The 18,205-nt window shown below is 47.9% G+C and overlaps 2 protein-coding genes across 2 annotated transcripts in view; one reads left to right on the forward strand and one right to left on the reverse strand.

Moving 5' to 3' along the window:
• Positions 1-17,211, forward strand: part of LOC104506534 (trifunctional purine biosynthetic protein adenosine-3-like) — a 24,658-nt gene extending 7,447 nt beyond the window's left edge. Inside the window, exons 9-23 of the mRNA XM_010147512.1 lie at positions 112-280; positions 1,744-1,975; positions 2,111-2,205; positions 2,930-3,039; positions 5,049-5,247; positions 5,769-6,020; positions 6,283-6,435; positions 8,629-8,835; positions 9,860-10,000; positions 10,371-10,501; positions 11,592-11,733; positions 12,575-12,690; positions 13,134-13,296; positions 15,182-15,221; positions 16,986-17,211. Coding sequence (XP_010145814.1) covers positions 112-280; positions 1,744-1,975; positions 2,111-2,205; positions 2,930-3,039; positions 5,049-5,247; positions 5,769-6,020; positions 6,283-6,435; positions 8,629-8,835; positions 9,860-10,000; positions 10,371-10,501; positions 11,592-11,733; positions 12,575-12,690; positions 13,134-13,296; positions 15,182-15,221; positions 16,986-17,211 — 2,376 coding nt within the window. The remainder of the gene's footprint in view (positions 1-111; positions 281-1,743; positions 1,976-2,110; positions 2,206-2,929; positions 3,040-5,048; positions 5,248-5,768; positions 6,021-6,282; positions 6,436-8,628; positions 8,836-9,859; positions 10,001-10,370; positions 10,502-11,591; positions 11,734-12,574; positions 12,691-13,133; positions 13,297-15,181; positions 15,222-16,985) is intronic.
• A 132-nt stretch (positions 17,212-17,343) lies between these two features.
• Positions 17,344-18,205, reverse strand: part of LOC104506542 (trifunctional purine biosynthetic protein adenosine-3-like) — a gene marked incomplete at its 5' end in the record, with an annotated part of 1,520 nt that continues 658 nt past the window's right edge. The window contains one exon of the mRNA XM_010147523.1: positions 17,344-17,526. Within this exon, the coding sequence (XP_010145825.1) occupies positions 17,344-17,526 (183 nt within the window). The remainder of the gene's footprint in view (positions 17,527-18,205) is intronic.

Genomic DNA, 18,205 nt, shown 5'->3' on the forward strand with positions numbered 1-18,205 from the left:
CATTTTCCATTTGGCAGGAACAGATTTTACCCTATTAATTGAATTTTTCTTGAGTTTCAACAAGTCAGCAAAATAAGAAGTAACTTCTATCCCTATGAAAATTTTCTGCAGGTGATTCTTCCACTGCTTAAAAACGATTTTTACGAAGTGATTCAGGCAACAATCGATGGCAAACTCTGCAGCTTCATGCCAGCCTGGTCAGAAAACAGTACGGCCGTGTGTGTGGTCATGGCGAGTCCAGGATACCCAGGAGACTATGACAAAGGCATGGAGGTAACAGGTAACTTCAGGAGGTTGTTTACCCTTTTATTTTAGCCTAGTACTTCAGTAAGCTTGCCTTTACCTCATTTCTTCCACTCCCCCTCCGCAGCTACTGCTTTGCCAGTCCAGCGCTATGCCCTCTGCAAAGCAACCCAGACAACCGGTCTTGCATCAGGGTCACCACCTTTTTGCCAGAACTCTGGTTGCCCTACATCACCCAGAGAGGAGGTCATCTTACATTGCTTGTTCCCTTGTCAAGGTTTCTGCTGTCATGTTCTCCTTGCCCACACTCCTCCTTATTTTTGTTTTGGTTTGTCAGTGATATTCTGGGAAACACTACATTTCTGTAACTGTGAAAATCCAAACCACGTCACTGAATGAATCCCTCCGCTAATGGAGCTGCCTTTCATTAGTCAGACTCAGGAACTTAACTTTTTTCAAGTTAGTATTCATACCTTTAGGAGTGAGGTATAACCACCCTGCTTGTTAATCACGAAACACAGTCAAACAATGAAATTCAATTCATTCTTTTATTATTATACTCCAGTCCCTGGAGTTGTGTGGTGGTTGGGGTTTTTTTTTCCCCTATTTTCCACATTGATTCCCACATTTTAATGGCTTTAATAAACATTATATTCTGGAGAATTCACTAAAACATGACGGGAAGTAGTTAGGTTTCCACTGCAGCAAGGCCAGCTGGAGCTCAGCTTTGACCTTGTCAGGGCAGTGCTGTGACAGCATAACACACTGTACTTTCAGCACATACAAAGGTTCCTGTACTTGTTTATAAATCTGTCTAGCTGACAGCAAGGGGGAAACGGTGTTTTGTTTCACTTTTTCCAAGCGATGGCAGCAGTTCCTCCTCTTCCCTTATCTTCTCCTCAAAACATGATTTAAAAAAAAACCAACCCTGTGCAATTTTGCTTTCCTCTAAGAGGAAAATACATGGAAACAAATTGAAAGAACAAAATATATCATAGTTTTACCTATTGGACAGCCACCTGCAAGTGTTTGTAGAGCACTGATTCTAGGTGTGGTACGGAATTGTGTGGAGCAGGCACAGCACAATAGCGAGGGGCGTGCTGTGGTAACATTAATGGTTTAGTATCAGGGGGAGGAGAGGGGAGAATCCAAGCAGTAAACTGCTATGACTTGTGATTCCATACAGGAAAACCCTGAACAAATTATTCACAATTACAATATTCAGCACAGTTTTGCCCTGACACAGGCTCGTTGTATGTCCTGCTGTGGCTTCTTGTTCCCTTAATTTTGTTCTATGTCCTTACTGGATGCCTCAGAAGGGAGTCTTAGGGCCAGTGGAGTGGGACATCCTTCAGCGGTAATGCTGTTTTTTGGAAGAAAGGTAAGGTGGGAAGCTTTATGGTTGTTCTCCCTTGCCTGAAGAAAGGACTTCAATCTTCAGTGCTCTGTTAACATAGCATGTGATTTTAAATACTCAGAGAGTTCCTTCTGCTCTTCTAGGGCTGCTGCAAGCCAAAGAATTAGGGCTGGAGGTGTTCCATGCCGGCACGACGCTGAAGGATGGCAGAGTGGTGACAAGTGGTGGCAGAGTCTTCTCCATTACGGCTGTTAAGGAGGACCTGATGAAAGCCCTGGGAGAAGCCAACAGGGGTGTAGCGGCCATACGCTTCAAGGGTGCCACTTACAGGAAGGACATTGGCCATCGGGGCATACGGCTTCTCAAACAGTCTCTGTATGTAAGCGAAGGCACTGGCAGAAATAGACGCTGGTCCAAAGTTTTGTATATGTTGTTCCCATTTGTGTGACCAACAATGGTCTATGCAGAAAATGTCATTGCTCCTGCTAGCATGTCCTTTACTCTCCACAGGGGTCTGATATACAAAGAGAGACACGTGGAAGCTGTAACTAGTGATATGTTGTGTCATCAGCTGCAAACATCAATTGTAAGTGGTACCAGATCAGGTAAGATTGGGAACAATCTTTGCATTTCCTCAGTATATTGAACGCAGCAGAACTTTTTTTCCACAGGAGGTGAGCAGTGCATGCTTGGTATTGAAAGTGAGCTTGAGAAACTGGGCTGAGGTCACCACGAAGAAAGAAAATTCTCATTTCTTTCTCATCACTCCTCTTTTGCTTCATTAAAAATAGTTGGCTTAACGTGAGGATGATTGTGCTTTCTCAAGGTTAGTCTAGTGAACAGAGTAACTCCTGGATTAACGGAATGGTTTTGTACATCACTGGACAGAAGTGATCCTACCGGCTGTATATACGAGTACAGAACCCAAACGCTTATCAGGGTGTGGCTAACAGTCACTGAGCTTGTTATTTGCTCTTCAGACTACGCTCTTTACTCTTAGCAGTGACCTACTGAGGAGAATGTCCTGTTGATTTTTTCCCCTTAGAAAAAAGTAGCTACATAAAAAAGGCGAACTGTCAAAATTATGGTTGGTAAAATGTTTAACCTTTGCTGTACACAATCCATAGGTCACAAGTGCACAGAATAATAAAGATCTATTTACAACACCATGAAATATGTGACTTTGGGGTCCATGCTTCGTGAAGCTGTGCATGTTTCTATCAGTGGACACAGTCCAAGAAATCATAATTTGCACTGCTTGCCTTGATGAGTGTTTTGGGTCTTTTTATTTCCCTTAAAAATGATCCTTGACATATTTGTACTTGGCAGGCAGTCATTCAGAAGTAGGAGGCTTTGCTGGTTTCTTTGACTTGAAAGCATCTGGTTATGATGATCCTATCTTGGTATCTCAAACCAAAGGCCTTGGACCTAAACTGCAGGTAACTTGCATCTTGACTGTAGCAAAGCTTACGTTATCTGCCAAGACTGTTTGAAATGCCGTGGCCAATTGCACCATCTGCACCTTTCTGAGCATTATAAATTCATCTTGAGGCCACCGCCGTGGTCATTTGAACTTTGTAGATGGTCTTTTGGGCATATCCTATGCATATGTCATTGAGAATGTGGAAGTACTGGATATTTTGTGATGAAATGATAATAAAATATTTAGCTTGGCAATTGAGCAACTAAGAACCAGAATTTCTACTGCAAAATAATAGAGGATCCATTGGCTTTGCGAAAGATCAGTTCAGAATTGGTGCAGTAAAATGCTGAGTTGATAACTGCCAGCTTAATAACGTTGTATGTAGAGGTAGCATGATTACTGCTGTTAGGGCACTGGGCAAAGGAAGGATGGAGGAGATAAACATTAAAGAGGAAGAGAAGCCAAAAGATAAAGAATGCGAGTTACACAAGAACACACAGGATAAGTTGAGCCTGGAATATATTTATCTGTTGAATCAGAAGGTGGCTTTCAGCCGTCGGAGGAGTGGAAGCCTGAAGCTGTCTTTCACTGATGAGCACAGTAACAATGTGTTTCAAGTTGGCGTTTATACTTTTAGTAACGGGATCATAGCATGTGGCTTCCTGCAGCAGCAGGAGACTGAACATAATAATCCAGAAGGTCTTTTGCAATCTTACATCCTTGGACACCTCTGAGCATGAAAAAGTGATTGGCGCTGGCTCTTGTGGGTCTTTGTTCCAACTGCTTGGCGGAGAGACATTCCCAACTGTGTTTACACAGACTGTTCCCAAGACTCTTCCTTGGCCAAAAAAAAGTTGGCCAATGCCTATATGAATTGTTACCAGCTCAGTGGGAGGGAGATGTTATAATGCCACAAAGGACATGGGATGACTGGTTTCCATAGCACTTCTTAATCCACCAGCCAGTAAAAGAAATCAGGCTTGTAATCCAAACTGAGGCTTTGTGATCTGTTACCATTTTGAAGCCAGTGATAGTGTTTACCTGCATTTTTCCCTTGCCCAGAGCTTCTCTGCCCTGCTATAACTACACTGACAGGGCTGTGTCAGTAAAAGGTAGTTACCTTAAAAATGCATCCATGCACATGCAATCTTTGTCCTAGTTTAGACCCTGAAATGGTAACGGACAGCGGTGAATTGTGCTGTTCATCTACGTCAGCAGCTGGCACAGGCGGAGCCGCTCTGGTGTATCCATGACAGTGTAGAAATCACTGCTTGTTATAAAGCACTGTAGATGTCACCCCTTTATAGAAGCCATGATGTCTGAATTGGGTTTCATAACTTGTAGGATGTAAACACCTTGATAACTTATTTACAACCAAATAGCAGCCTTCCTGAGGGAAATACTATTGCTTTGTGGAAGATCTGTCTTTTGAGGGAGCCTACAGGCCAGGCCCATGTTCTTGTCTGTGACATGAGATAGCTGAGATCAAAAGACTCCTTGGGGAGGGTGGGAGTGAAGAATCTCATTCCCTGTGGACTTGGAGGAAAACTACTTAATAAATTGTTTCAGTTTTGCTGCAGAGCCCAGTGGAATTAGTAGGCAAAAGTAAAGCAGGACACACAGTGATGTTTGAGCAGCCTGATCCTATTTTTGGGAATTGCTAGGATGTTCCGTAGGCTGAATATCCTGGGAATTTATAGTTGCTTTTAGGCACCTCTTACTCTGGATTTGACATAATGTTCCAAAAAGCAAACTAACACTCAGACTCAAAATCACAACTTCTGGGTAGCTGGAGCTAGAATTTGAACGAGTGTTCCAAAAATCAAACTAGATTTTTCTTTTCTCTGCAAGAAAATGAGCTGTTTTCTCTTGATTTCAACTAGATGATGTACCAGGTTGTCTTCTGTGTGTATGTTCTATTATGATTATTTTAAGACAAAAGGAGATCTCAATTTATGTGACTGATTAACATATGAGTTTTGCATATTTGTTGTCACCGCCGCTGGTTCCCACCATGTTTTGCAGATTGCACAGGTGTGTAAGAGACACGACACCATCGGTCAGGACCTGGTTGCCATGTGTGTCAATGACATCCTGGCTCAAGGAGCGGAGCCCCTCTTCTTCCTCAGTTATTTTGCCTGTGGCAAACTTGACGTTGAAGTGACTGAAACAATCAGAGAAGGAATGGCTGAAGCTTGCAGAAATACAGGATGCGCTTTCCTGGGTATGAACGCTCCTCTGAGATTTGAAGGTTCTGATGTCGAAACGGTTACTAGTAAAACAGACTTTGTAGGCAGAGGCAGTATGTGGCAACAGGTGTTTCGCTTTGGTGGAAAAACCAAACATTTGGGCTTACACTCTTCCTTATCTCCAAAAGGGGTCAGCACACGGGGATGTTTATTACTGTTTGTGCATTTGGATCCTGGTTCTTGCTTCTTTATCCTTGTACGAAGGAGAACAAAACTGGATGCCTCACATTCTTAATAAGTTTTCATTCCCTCTCCGAAATGGAAAAAACCCCATCATTCTTCTTTCATTAATTTCATGACTCTCTGTTTTGTTGAAGCATTGAGGTGAGGTAAGAAACCAAGAAGGATTTTTAAAATGTATCTGAATGTGCTGCTTAGGCTTCATGTCTCTGCAGCTACCCTGGATGCATTGCTTATTTTAGGAGGTGCTACAGGTTTAAAGTTGACAATAAAAAATGTTTGCAGCTGGTGCTGACTGCTTTCTCTCCCCACTTAGGCAGGGAGATGGCTGAGGCGACTGGCATGTATTCTTCTGGAGAGTATGACCTGGCTGGCTTTGTGGTTGGTGCAGTGGAGCGAGGGCAGATGCTTCTGGGGCTGCAGAGGGCTGATGAGGAGGATGTGCTTATTGGACTGGCCTCTTCTGGGATTCACGGCCGTGGCTTTAGCATCATAAGGAAGATTCTTTTAATGTCCTCCTTACACTACTCCTCGCCAGCACCTGGCAGTTGTGGTGACAAGACTCTAGGTACAGTATCTTTCTTCTCAAATCCAAACCTGCAAATGAATTGCGCTCAGACGTTTTCATAAGTGCTGCCAAGGGTTGTTTACTTTGGGATGGGTTGGGGTTAATCAGTCTTTGGGCTTGCGTCCACCGTTTTGGAAGAGTGGGCCAGCACTTTTTGCTACTTTGCAAGGTTGTCTGCCACAAAGAGCAGAAGAGAAGCATTCTCACCAAACACCTAATGACCTTTTAAATAAAGTGATTGAACTGACACTCTTGTTTTCAGGAGAGGTATTGCTGACCCCAGCAAAAACGTACAGTCCATCTTTGCTGCCTGTCCTTCGTTCAGGACATGTGAAGGCTTTTGCCCTCATTGCTGAGGAGGGGTTGCTGGAAGGCATCTCCAGAATCCTGCCAGAACATGTCAGCGCTGTCCTAGGTAAGTATCAAGGATGACTGTTTCCGTTTGACAAAGTTCATATACACTGACTTTTTAGCTTCAGTTCTGACCCGAGGTCAATGCTTTTCCAAAGAGCCTACCAAAAATATTGCTATTTCCAGTAAGCAGCAGCTGATGAGCACCACTCTCACTGGAGAAAGTAAATGTAAGGAGAGTTTGAAGGCAGCTTATCATCATAGTTTAGCCCCAGCCAGCAACTGAGCACCACACAGCCACTTGCTCACTCCCCCGCAGTGGGATGGGCGAGAGACTGGGAAGAGTAAAAATGAAAGAAGTCCTGGGTTGGGATACAGACAGTTTTAACAGTTTAAAGCAAAAGCCACGCACACGAGCAAAGCAAACCAAGGAATTCATTCAGCATTTTCCATTGGCAGGCAGGGGTTCAGCCATCTCCAGGGAAGTAGCTCCATAATGGATACCCGTTACTTAGGAGGACAAATGCCATCACTCCAAACTTCCTCCCCCAGCTCTATATGCTGAGCATGACGTCATATGGTATGGAATATCCCTTTGGTCAGGTGGGGTCAGCTGTCCCAGCTGTGGCCCCTCCCAGCATCTTGTGCGCTCCCCACTGGTGGGGTGGGATGAGAGGCAGAAAAGGCCTTGACTCTGTGCAAGCACTGCTCAGCTGTAACAAAAACATCTCTGTGTTATCAATGCTGTTTCCAGCACAAATCCAAACCATCACCCCACACCAGCTACTGCAAACAAAATTAGCTCTGCCCCAGTCAAACCCAGTGCATTCTCCATCCCTTATTCCATACCATTTGTGTCCAGATCCCACACTATCCAATACAACCTCATTACCCACCACCACCTTTCCCATCCTTTGATACAACACACAGATATAATTCCCTTAGTCTATAGACTCCCCCTGTGAGAAGTCCGTAAAATGTCCATAAGTGCCCACAGAATGTCCATGGAGTTCATTTGGTCCGTGACTTTGGGATCCGTCTGTTACGGTGGTCACTCAGGACAGGACGGGTGGTGTGTTGTGTGGAGTTACTGGGCACCAAAGCCACCTCAGACCGGGTCAGCGCTGCACTGGCGCTGCTTCTGGTAAGGCTTCTCCTCCATTCATTCAGGTGGTTCCTGCTACAGTAGTTCCCATTAAACTGCCTTTATCTCAACTCACAAGTTTTTTCACTTTTACTCTTCTGATTCTCTCCCCCATCCCACTGCAGGGGAGGGAGCAAGCGGCTGTGTGGTGTTCAGTTGCTGGCTGGGGTTAAACCACAAGACTACTCTCTAGGAGAAAAGAGATTTGAGAAGATTGTGTGTTCTGCAAGACACGTCTCCACACTAAACATTTTGACCAAAGAGTGAAGCTTGTGGAGAGAACCAGTTTGCACACACACATTTAATGCAACTTGTGGTAGGCGGTGGCTTCCTCATAATGGACGTTTTGATATCTGTACGTAAGGTAGAACTTTTCCTGTGTAAGCCAAAATTGGACAGAGTATTCCTAAGTTCAAAATACTAAAGAAAACCATATTCTTGTGAGTCCAAAAATATTGTGGGGAGGCGGAAAGGAGATGTCTGTCTGTCTTTATTTCTCTAGAACAAAATTAGAAAGGAAAGAAATAAACCCAGCTTACTAATGTGCCCAGCTTGCTTGCTGTGCACTATCAGGCTTTCCAGAGACTGCCTAAGGCTGTGCCTGCGTGCGTAGGGTCATGTGAAAGCCCATCCTTGCTTCCTGTCCATGTGCAGACCGCCCAGCCCTCTTCCAGCTGCTCATCAACACACCTAAGTATACACTCTTACACTCATCATTGATTCTTTGAAATGAACCAGGATCTGCTCAAGTACTCCAAAAAAGCCAGATCATTTATCCCACGGATCCTTTATCCCTTATGGAAGAGACGTAAGCCATCTGTAGCTTTCTCCTTCTGGCTGATGAGGGAGGAATATATCTTAATTTGCCATCATTTCCTCCACATTCTCATTCAAAAACCTGGAGAAGGCTTGAAATCATGACTAGAAACTTCTAGCTAAGCAGCACCTATAAACTCGATTGGAAGTTGGGTCAATGCCCTCCTTGGAGAATATTCTTAAACTAGCAGGAATTCATTTCTGTCAGCTCTTGTAACACACCACTGTCCTTGCATATAACAAAGGATGGGGAGCAAACGTTTGTGATGACCGTCTGCAAATGTCAATCATTTTCAGATGCTCTCAGCTGGAAGATTCCCGAAATCTTTTGCTGGCTTTACAAAGAGGGAAACCTCTCTGAGGAGGAGATGGCTCAGACGTTCAACTGTGGGATCGGTGCTGTCTTGGTTGTGCAGAAGGACCTGGCTCAGCATGTTCTCAAGGACATACGAAGACGTGAGGAAGCTTGGGTGATTGGGAAGGTCGTTGCCCCCTGTCACACAGGTTAGCAGGTGTCCTAATGGGAAATGACACTCACAGAACTTAAACAGCGCGTGGTATGGGTCAAAGTGTAACAGGTTCATCTGCCTCACTTCAGAGGGGTTTCCACTTTAGGACACGCCATTCAATTTTTAAGTGGATACAGTGTAGTTGGTTTAGGGTGTGATTCTGTGAAGGACTGAGCATCTCCTGGGAGGTACCAGTTATCCTCAGCGCTGTAGGCACTGAGGAGACTTGGTACTGCAAAGATTGTGGGGTGCATATCTTTTTCCTGTCATTTCACTAGGCTGGAGGCCCCTTGACACCTTCACATCTAGATGTCATTATTAAATAGAGTGAGAAGTGAATGACTTGTTTCCAGAGTGACACTACTTGAGTAGCGTCTTTCCCAGGTACCTGCTTGAGGCTCAAGTAACTCCCTCTGATGGCTGTCTCCAAGACCTCAAACTTTATGTAACTGATCATATTTTACCACAGTCGAGGTAATCATCCCACCTCCTTTCCAACCCCTTCCCAACTCACATGGATCCTGTGTAAAGACTGAGGGTAGGCCACAGCTGCGTATGTGATGGCAAATCTTCATTCTGCTGTCTCCGTTGCTTGACATACAGCAAGGCATGAGCCAAAATCCCTCTGGAAGCCAAACAGCTTGGGACGCAGTTTGGGCAGCCAAAATGCAACCTCGGCTCTGTCAACACCATCCTTGCTTTAATTTTGCAATGTGGGAGAAAGAGGAAGACAGGTGTAAAAGGCTGGGATAATCCCTAAAAAGACTGTGCCGTGTCTAGGCCTGTGGAGACAATTCTGCAAGCGAGTAACACGGAGAGATCGGCACAGCTGGCCTATGCTGGTTTGTTCAAGTAACCAACGCTTTTGTAGTTCACTTAGTGCTAGCATAAATTAATTGCTGACAGTTTTTTCTCTTAATTGAAACTTGTAATTAGTAAACTAGACAAAGTAAATTTAAATGGGAAAGCAAAACCTAAGGTATTCTGCTTTTAACTTTTTCCTCACATGCTCGGAGGAGGTTCTCACATCGAAGTCGAGAATCTTCTGGAAGCTCTGCAGCTGAGCAGCCCCCAGCATCTGGTGAATAACGCTGTTGCGGAGAGTCAACACCAGCTCAGAAAGAACAAGGCTAAAGTGGCTGTTCTCATCTCTGGAACAGGTGAGCTTCCCTTTGTCATCACAGAGAGAATTGTCCTCACGGAGGAGAGGTGGATACAAGTGCATCCGCCTTACCTTTTTTTTCTGGTGAAGTCTATGGACCCTCATTGGAACTGGATAATCTTTAAGGTCCCTTCCAACCCAAACCATTCTGTGATTCTAAAACCAAGGTTGTGTTTTGACTGGAAGTCCGGAAGGTGTGTTGTACTGCTTAACAAATGAGCTTTACTAGTGCACCCATTCCTTAGCCCTCTTCTGTTTGTGCACTTGCTGAAAACAAGATTTTTGTTAGGCAAACATGACTGAGAGCCAGTTCTCAGTGACACAGATGCTCATCTATTTCACAAACATTTGCTCTCTCTCCATTCGAGGCACAAACCTTGCCGCACTCATCGCTTACGCAAAGGAGCCGGGCAGTTGTGCTCAAGTTGTCCTTGTCATCTCCAACAAGTCCGGTGTGGAAGAACTACGAAATGCAGCCCGGGCTGGAATTCCCACCAGGGTAAAGACACGCATTTCTTTTTTATCACCAACTCACAGCTACCGAATCTGTAGGTGTTTATGAAATGCTTGGTAAGCGTTCATGTTTCCCTTTAGAACTTTTGCGTGGGTGAGTGGACGGCTCGCAGAGCTGTCAGTTATCAGTAGAGGCAGAGCTGAAAGCTCTATGGACAGTGCTTGCTGGAGGCTGTCAGGCTTTCCCGTCTCTTCAGTGAGTGCTGCAGTCCAGAGTTAGAAAGGGACTTAAAATTGCAAGCGATGATGCCTTGAGTCTGAGACTGTACCCCATGCAGCTTCAGCAGTTACCGTACTTGCACAGCTACACACGGGAGGGAAGAAATTCTGTCAGGGGCTCCGTGCAATAGGAAGTTCTCTGCAAGCTTCCTCAGCAGCTGAGTCGGATCCATGTTACTTTTTTCCTGGCAGTATAAAGACTCATCTCTGGGGGAGAGGGGGAAGTTACATCAACATGAATTGCCATTTTCAGAGGCAAGAGCATGACGGCTTTGGTAGCCCCTTATTTGCCCATGTGCATCAATGGAGTTGGGAATTGACACTTCCCTTGGGAGGTGGAAGGTGGAGTGGAAGTAGAACAAGACCTGACTCCTTCCCTTCCACAGAATGGCTGGTCAGTTTGTTCTCTTTTTAGATAAGTTCATGATTTTCAGTACGCGGCTATAGACTAAGAGGTGGTGGTGATGTTGGTACATCACCCCTGTTTTTACCTTAGTCCCTGGCTGACGTTCTGGAGTAAGAGGTTGGTATCTTCTGGTATGTTCCCCCTCACTTCCCTCTACACAACACTGCCCGCAGGTTTCTCTTTTCACTGTTGGCTTCTCTTTGTGCAGATTTTCTGCACGTCCTACAAAGTATCCCGTGTGAAACAGCCAGTGTGAACGAGGAAGTGGCTAGGGTGTTCCCAGGAATGTTTGTATGAATGTGAAAAATCACAAATATCCTGAATAATATACAAACTTGGAACTTGTCCTGCAATGAATCCATTTTGCTTTCTCTTTATTGCCCAAGTAGCTGCTCTCAGTCGCACCAAGCTATTTCCCTGATACGGCTTTTGATCTGTTTTTATGTTTTAGGTGATTGACCATAAGTTATATGGGAGCCGCTCTGAATTTGACAGCACGATTGACCGAGTTCTTGAAGAGTTCGCTGTTGAACTAATATGTCTTTCAGGATTTATGAGAATTTTGTCCAGTCCTTTTCTCAGAAAATGGAAAGGTAAGAAATTGTAACTGTGAAAGAGAAATTAAAAGTGTGGCCAGCAGGTCAAGGGAGGGGATTCTCCCCCTCTACTCTGCTCTTGTGAGAGCCCAGCTGGCGTGCTGCGTCCAGATCTGGGACCCCCAACATCAGAAGGATATCAACTGGTTGGAGTGAGTCCAGAGGAGGCCATGAAGATGCTCCAAGGGCTGGAGCGCCTCTGCTGTGGGGACAGGCTGAGAGAGTTGGGCTTGTTCAGCCTGGAGAAGAGAAGGCTCTGGGGAGACCTTATAGCCCCTTCCAGTACCTGAAGGGGCTACAAGGCAGCTGGGGGGGACTTTTTACAAGGGCCTGTAGTGACAGGACAAGGGGGAACGGGGTTAAATTGAAAGTGGGGAGGTTTAGATTAGATATCAGGAAGAAGTTCTTCCTGGAGAGGGTGGTGAGGCACTGGCACAGGTTGCCCAGAGAAGCTGTGGATGCCCCATCCCTGGAAGTGTTCAAGGCCAGGCTGGATGAGGCTTTGAGCAACCTGGTCTAGTGGAAGGTGTCCCTGCCCATGGCAGGGGGGTTGGAACTAGACGGTATGTAAGGTCCCTTCCAACCCAAACCATTCTGTGAGTCTATGATTCTATGCAGCACTTCCTCACGTTTCCTTAGAGATCATAACACCATGTACACGTTTTGCTTTGTGATCTGAATCTGAACACACCCCGTTACGTCCTGACTGCAGCTGAGACCGTTTAAACTCCCGAGGGGTGCTCGGTGCTGTTCTTTGGAACTGCTTTTATTTTTAAAGAAAATTCAGTTCAAATTGATTTTTCTTTTTCTCTTTTCCTTCTCTCACACCAATGCCCAGGGAAGATTCTGAATGCTTCCCCATCACTTTTCCCACCGATCAAGGACGGAAATGCCCATCAGCAAACCCTGCAAAGTGGATTCAAAGTCACAGGCTGCACTGTGCACTTTGTCCTGGTAAGTGTCCTCTTGCCCAACATCGAGTAAGTTATGGAAAGGAATTTGCTTTTTTCCCTCCTTTCCGAAGGCAGAAACAGGAAGAGGTAGCAGGGAATGTATGGAAATCTTGAGGTTGTTACCAGGTAAACCAGGAGGATGTGAGGGTTATATTGCATTTGTGGTTTCTGGAGGTCCTGTCTTCTTCCTTCTTATTATGTTTTTCTCCTCCCCCCTGGCTCTCCAGCCCATGTCTCCCTCCTTGCTGTCCCCCCAGTGTAACGTAGGGGCCCGAAGGGAGGCCATAAGCCTCTCCAGATGTACTTCCAGCCTCCTGCACACAACTACACAAGTGCTTTCCGAGATCCCTCCTGAGACTTTCTCTGTCCCGTCGGCATTGCCCGTACCCTTCCTGAGGCTGTTAGCCAGCCTCTTCTGAAAGACCTCCAATGTCCCTGTTTCAGGAGGAATCTAGTCCGAAAGCAGTGATCCACCGGGAGCCGGTATCCATGAAGGCGGATGACACCGAGGAGATGCTGTCAGAAAGGGTTAAAGAAGCCGAGTGCCGGGCTTTCCCCATCGCCCTGCAGCTGGTGGCCAGTGGAGCAGTGCAGTTAGGAGCCGATGGCAAAACCCACTGGAAACAGGAGAGCCAAAGCCTTTGCCTTGAAGAGGAGACCTGTGCATCCTCTCTTGTGGCTTTGGAGCCTCAAGCAAGTGATGCGTTGTAGCCAGGTTGATGAGCGCCTTGCTCTCTGCTCGTCTTGCCCCACCCCTCCCTGCCCTCCACACACTTCTCCCCGACTGCCCACGTGGCAGTGTTGCAGGTTCGGAGCTGTGAGCCTCTTCCCCCAGCTCGCAGCTTGAGCTACACTCCTTTGGCAAAACTGGCGGGGGAGGCCAAGCCATCATCTCAGATTTTAAACATCTGTGTGCTGCTTTTTCATCTGTAAAGGAGATGCCGTTGTTACAAATCAACGAGAGGCTTTGAACACACGGCCTAGTGCTTCAGGGGGAAACTAACGCTTCTGAGGGATCAGTTTTTGTTGGCTGCATCCCGTGGCAGAGCACCAAGAGCTTCACACAGCAACCACAAAGGGGACCCACGCTGCTGCAGGGGGGTGACCAGCTCCTCGCGGGTGGAAGAGGCCAGACATGTCCGGCTGGATCAGGAGTGAGGCCCAGCCTGGCGTGGTATGGATTTGGGGGTGAACAAGTGTTAGGGGACAACTGCATAGTTCCATGGGAGGAGGTGGTGGGAGCCTGCAAGGGCCCTGTGAGCCCCACTGGTGTGGGGGCGCCTCAGTACGGAGGAGAGGAGGGCATGGGAACGGGCACCAGTGTGGGAGCCAGGGTCTAGGGAGCTGCTGAGCAGATCAGAAGGCCAAGAAGGCAGGGGGAACCTTTAGAAGGCAAAAGGAAGTGAACAAAACTCGCCTTCACAGTTTGTCAGCGTGATGTCATAGTGCACACTCAACAGACATTTAGACGCTTTCCTCTGCGCCCTTGAAAGGGAGCAGTGCATAGGCATTCCCAGAATTTCATATGAAAACATTTGGATCTTGGAGGGATGAAAATTTGATTTGAGGGACCAGAAACACCGAGTTTCAGGCATTTTTCTTCCTTCACCCTTGAAATCGGGAGAACGAGGCATCCTCAGCCTACCTTGCAGTAGCAGGAAAACCTCGGTTTCTTTGCTGAGCGAATGACTGGCTTGGTCCAGAGAGCTGCTGCTGCTAAATGAAACCGGGCTGGGTGGAAGCTTGTTTTGGGTCTGCCAGCACAGCAACGTGCCTGCAAGTAACAGATGGGAGGAAGAAAGCTCGCTAGGAAGCGGCTGGAACCAGAAAAGAAGTAGGCAGAGCTGGATTCTTCCAGGGGAGGGGTCACTGGCAGCTATTAGATGCAGTGGAAAAAATGTATTGCTGTTTGGATGTGACGCGCACGGTAGTAGCAAGGCGCACCTCGCGTTCGGCTGTATCAGGCTGTTGGAGAGCATGAGTCTGCGCCGGTCAAAAAGTCTAAATTGTCCTTTTTTTTTTTCAAAATAATGTGGAGCTGGTGGTGCTTCAGCAGTTAGGGAGGGGAGAAAAAGTTCCTGCGTGCGAGCTCTGCCATTTATGCATGGCAATCCGTAACTGCCTCTCGCGCTCCGATGCCTGAAGCAAGGAACGTGCGTTCTTCATGGTCTGGGAGGGACGGAAAGAGCTGCGAGAAGGCAAGATGAACACACGTTTGGTACAGGTGGATGGTTTTGGTGATAAATGCGTCGCTTGGTTTGGTCTCGGTCTGCTGTAACGGTGCAGCAACCGCCTGTTTTACGCTGCTGGAGCCGCAGGACGCGCCCGGCTGCACGTCTCAGACCGCACCAATACAGCGTTACAGGAGCATCGGCGTTGCGCTCCGGTGGGCGTGCAGACCATCACCGCCCTGCTGGGAAACTCCGGGTTCCCGGCAGACCCCCGAGGCCGGGTGTGGCCACACGCCCCCCGACCTCTTTATTCTTTTGTAGGCGGTGAAGCCAAGCCCTCTGGGATCCGGTTCACAGTGTGGTATTTTGGTATGTATTTGGAGAAATACAGATGGGTGCTTAAATCCCATTTGTCACTGGTCTTAGACAGCAAAATACCCGAGTCTTGCTCACGTTTCCTGTGGCAGAATGGGGTTTTGGATTTAGGGCTCCTGGGTCTACTCCTGTTGGCCTTCCCAGCAGTGATCAACCCGCTTCTGTCACTGATGTTGTATTTGGGTTTGAGCAACCTGGTCTAGTGGGAGGTGTCCCTGCCCATGGCAGGGGGGTTGGAACTAGATGGTCTGTAAGGTCCTTTCCAACCCAAACCATTCCATGATTCTGTGATTTATTAACCGTACGGGTAGCGCTTTCACTCCCCATGATCTTCTAATGCGCAAGAGGGCGTCTTTCGGCCTGTGAGAGGTTTGTGGGGTCACGGCCAAGACACTGCGCCTGCGCGGGCTGAAGCCCTGCCACGGCCAGATGCTCCCCCTGTCTTAGGTTCTCACCGGGATTCCTGGCCTTGGCGGGCAGCGTGCCCGCGGGGGAGGCCCTCCCTGGGAGGGCGGGTTCATAAAGAAAACCCTGGTCTAAAGGCTTTGCTTTTCCCTCCCGTCTTAGGTTCTCACCGGGATTCCCGGCCTTGGCAGGCAGTGTGCCCACGGGGGAGGCCCTCCCTGGGAGGGCAGGTTCATAAAGAAAACCCCGGTCTAAAGGCTTTGCTTTTCCCTCCATGAGCAAATTACACTCAACCATGTGTCCGTTTCCTCTGTATTTGCTGGAGCTTCACCCTCGGTGACAAACAATGACAGAAGTATTTTGTCAGGAAGTTTGTTCCTCGGGGACCATCGGACCACTGACCGGTAAGGTGACCCCCCACCATCTGCCAGTGGTTACTAACTTGCGCGGGATCGCGCACCTCCGGAACCCCACAGAGCCATTTACTGCAAGCAAAGTTAGCTTCCCTTTCACAAACTCCTCCCCCAGCTTATACCCCCAGTAAAGGAATTCCAAGGAAAGAGGTTGATATTTAATTTTTTAACTTTATTAAGACTTTATTTCCAATCCCCGTTGAGATTACATCAACGCGGAAGTACCGTAAGGACATCCGTCCGTAACCAGCTTCGGTCAGATGCTTCTGGCTTGCGTGGGGGAAAACCTGACGACGTTCGGAGACACAGCGGAATGCTTTCATGGCTGCGCGAAAACCTTCTGGGAGTTCAGCTCTTTTCGGAATGGTAACATTTACTGGGTTTCCATCGGTATGGTTCCAGGGGAAAACAGTGTTCCAAGAAGAACGGCGCTTCAGCGCAGCAGGATTTCTGAAGAATGTCTTGGAAGCCAAGAGCACATTCTGTGTCTAGTCCTAGCTAGGAAACACCCTACTCTTTTGGCTCAGAACCAATCTCTGAGGGGAATTTGTATCTGGATTCACAAGGGGATGCCTGGAGGCAAACGGCCAGCAGACATTTCATTCTGTTTACCATCTGACTGACAGCAGGTCCAGTACTGGAAATTATGGGATATGTCCAGAGAATCGGGGTCAGACAAGCTCTACCAACATGAAAACAGAAACTATATGGGGGGGAAAAAAAATCCATCATCTGCAGGAACCCTTAGTGTTTTGGGAAGCCACTTTGTCTCGTTTTGGCTGGAGATTTTTCCAAATAAAGTTGTTTTACCTTTAGCTGTCTCTTCCACCAAACTAGTCCCAGTGCTTTTCCTCGCCAACACTTCCCAGCACACGACAAGGGAATCCCCTGGTCGCCTGTACGGCCGGGCAGAGCAATTCCGGTGTTCCTAGGGCACGCTCGGAGATGCTGGCGTCTCTCTGTAACCCACCGCGTGGGGCTTTTCGGTTTGTGAAGAACGTGACGGAGAACCGGCACGTTGGCCAAGGAAGTGACTACAGCGAGGAAGCGTGGAAGAGAGCCTTTGCTGAAACGCCCGAGAACAGCCCCCGAGCCCCCCACCTCCATATTCCCATTTGTGGCTTCCTCCGGACTTTGACCCTTGGACCGTTTGAGTGAGAAGAGGACATGGTAAACTCTGTGCTGAAATGGCTCCGTGAAGAGGGTGCAGTGTGCGTGTCATTAGGCCGTGACCGCCGCTGTGACCAATCCAGGCACCCCAGCCGTCCCACCTGCCTGGACGCGCCGATCCTACTTCCAGTAGATCTTGCCGGCTTCCCCCACCTGTACGGCCCCGCTGGCGACAAGCTGCAGGGCAGCAGGGAAGGCTCGGTGCTCGGCCTCCTTCACCCTTTCGGACAGGGTCTCCACGGTGTCGCCGATCTTAACTGGGACTGCCTCCTGGAAAATGATTGCTCCGGCGTCAACCTCCTCCTGTAAAAGCAGAGGAGAGTCTGTAGGGTTGGAAGAGGAGGGGGAGGGGGCCAGCCGTGCGGCGGTGGATACAATCCAGCCACCGCGGGGACCTGTCTGTCGTGACGGTACCGCAGGCAGCATGGATTGGGGCTGATGTGGGGAGTGCAGGAAGGGTGCCGGCCCCCCGGGTGGCCTGCGGGGGACTAACAGAGGGTCGGGTTCAGAGCGAAAGAGGAGGCAGGCAGAACACCAGTAAAGTTTCTGCTCTGGGAAACGACAAAAGCCACGTGAACGTGGGGACACGATGGGCGGAACTGGACAAAATAACGGCATTTCGGTCCCGAAGAGTGAATTAGCCAAGCCTTGGCACGGGGCGGGACTACAGACCCAGCAGATCTCCCCTGGGCGCCTCAGGGAGACAGCTCCCTGCTGTCTCAGTGTGGTTTCCCAGCCCATCGCCACACAGAGGAACTGGAAGTCCTGCCGCGGGGAAAGGAATGCAACTTCCACCTGGACAAATTTTTCTACCTGGAAAAATAGGTTTTGTCTCTTTTTTTCCAAGAGAAGGCAAAAGTCATGTGAACAGATTTCAGGAGCAGTGGAAAAGGGGAGGATAATCTGAGGAATGCAGCAGAGGAGGGGAGACCAGTTCACTGGCAACCCTGAGAAGTGACCAAGATGGAAAAAATGCTCCCTG

This window comes from Eurypyga helias, unplaced genomic scaffold (genome assembly GCF_000690775.1).
Source record: "Eurypyga helias isolate BGI_N326 unplaced genomic scaffold, ASM69077v1 scaffold7500, whole genome shotgun sequence".
NCBI classification, from domain to species: Eukaryota; Metazoa; Chordata; class Aves; order Eurypygiformes; family Eurypygidae; genus Eurypyga; species Eurypyga helias.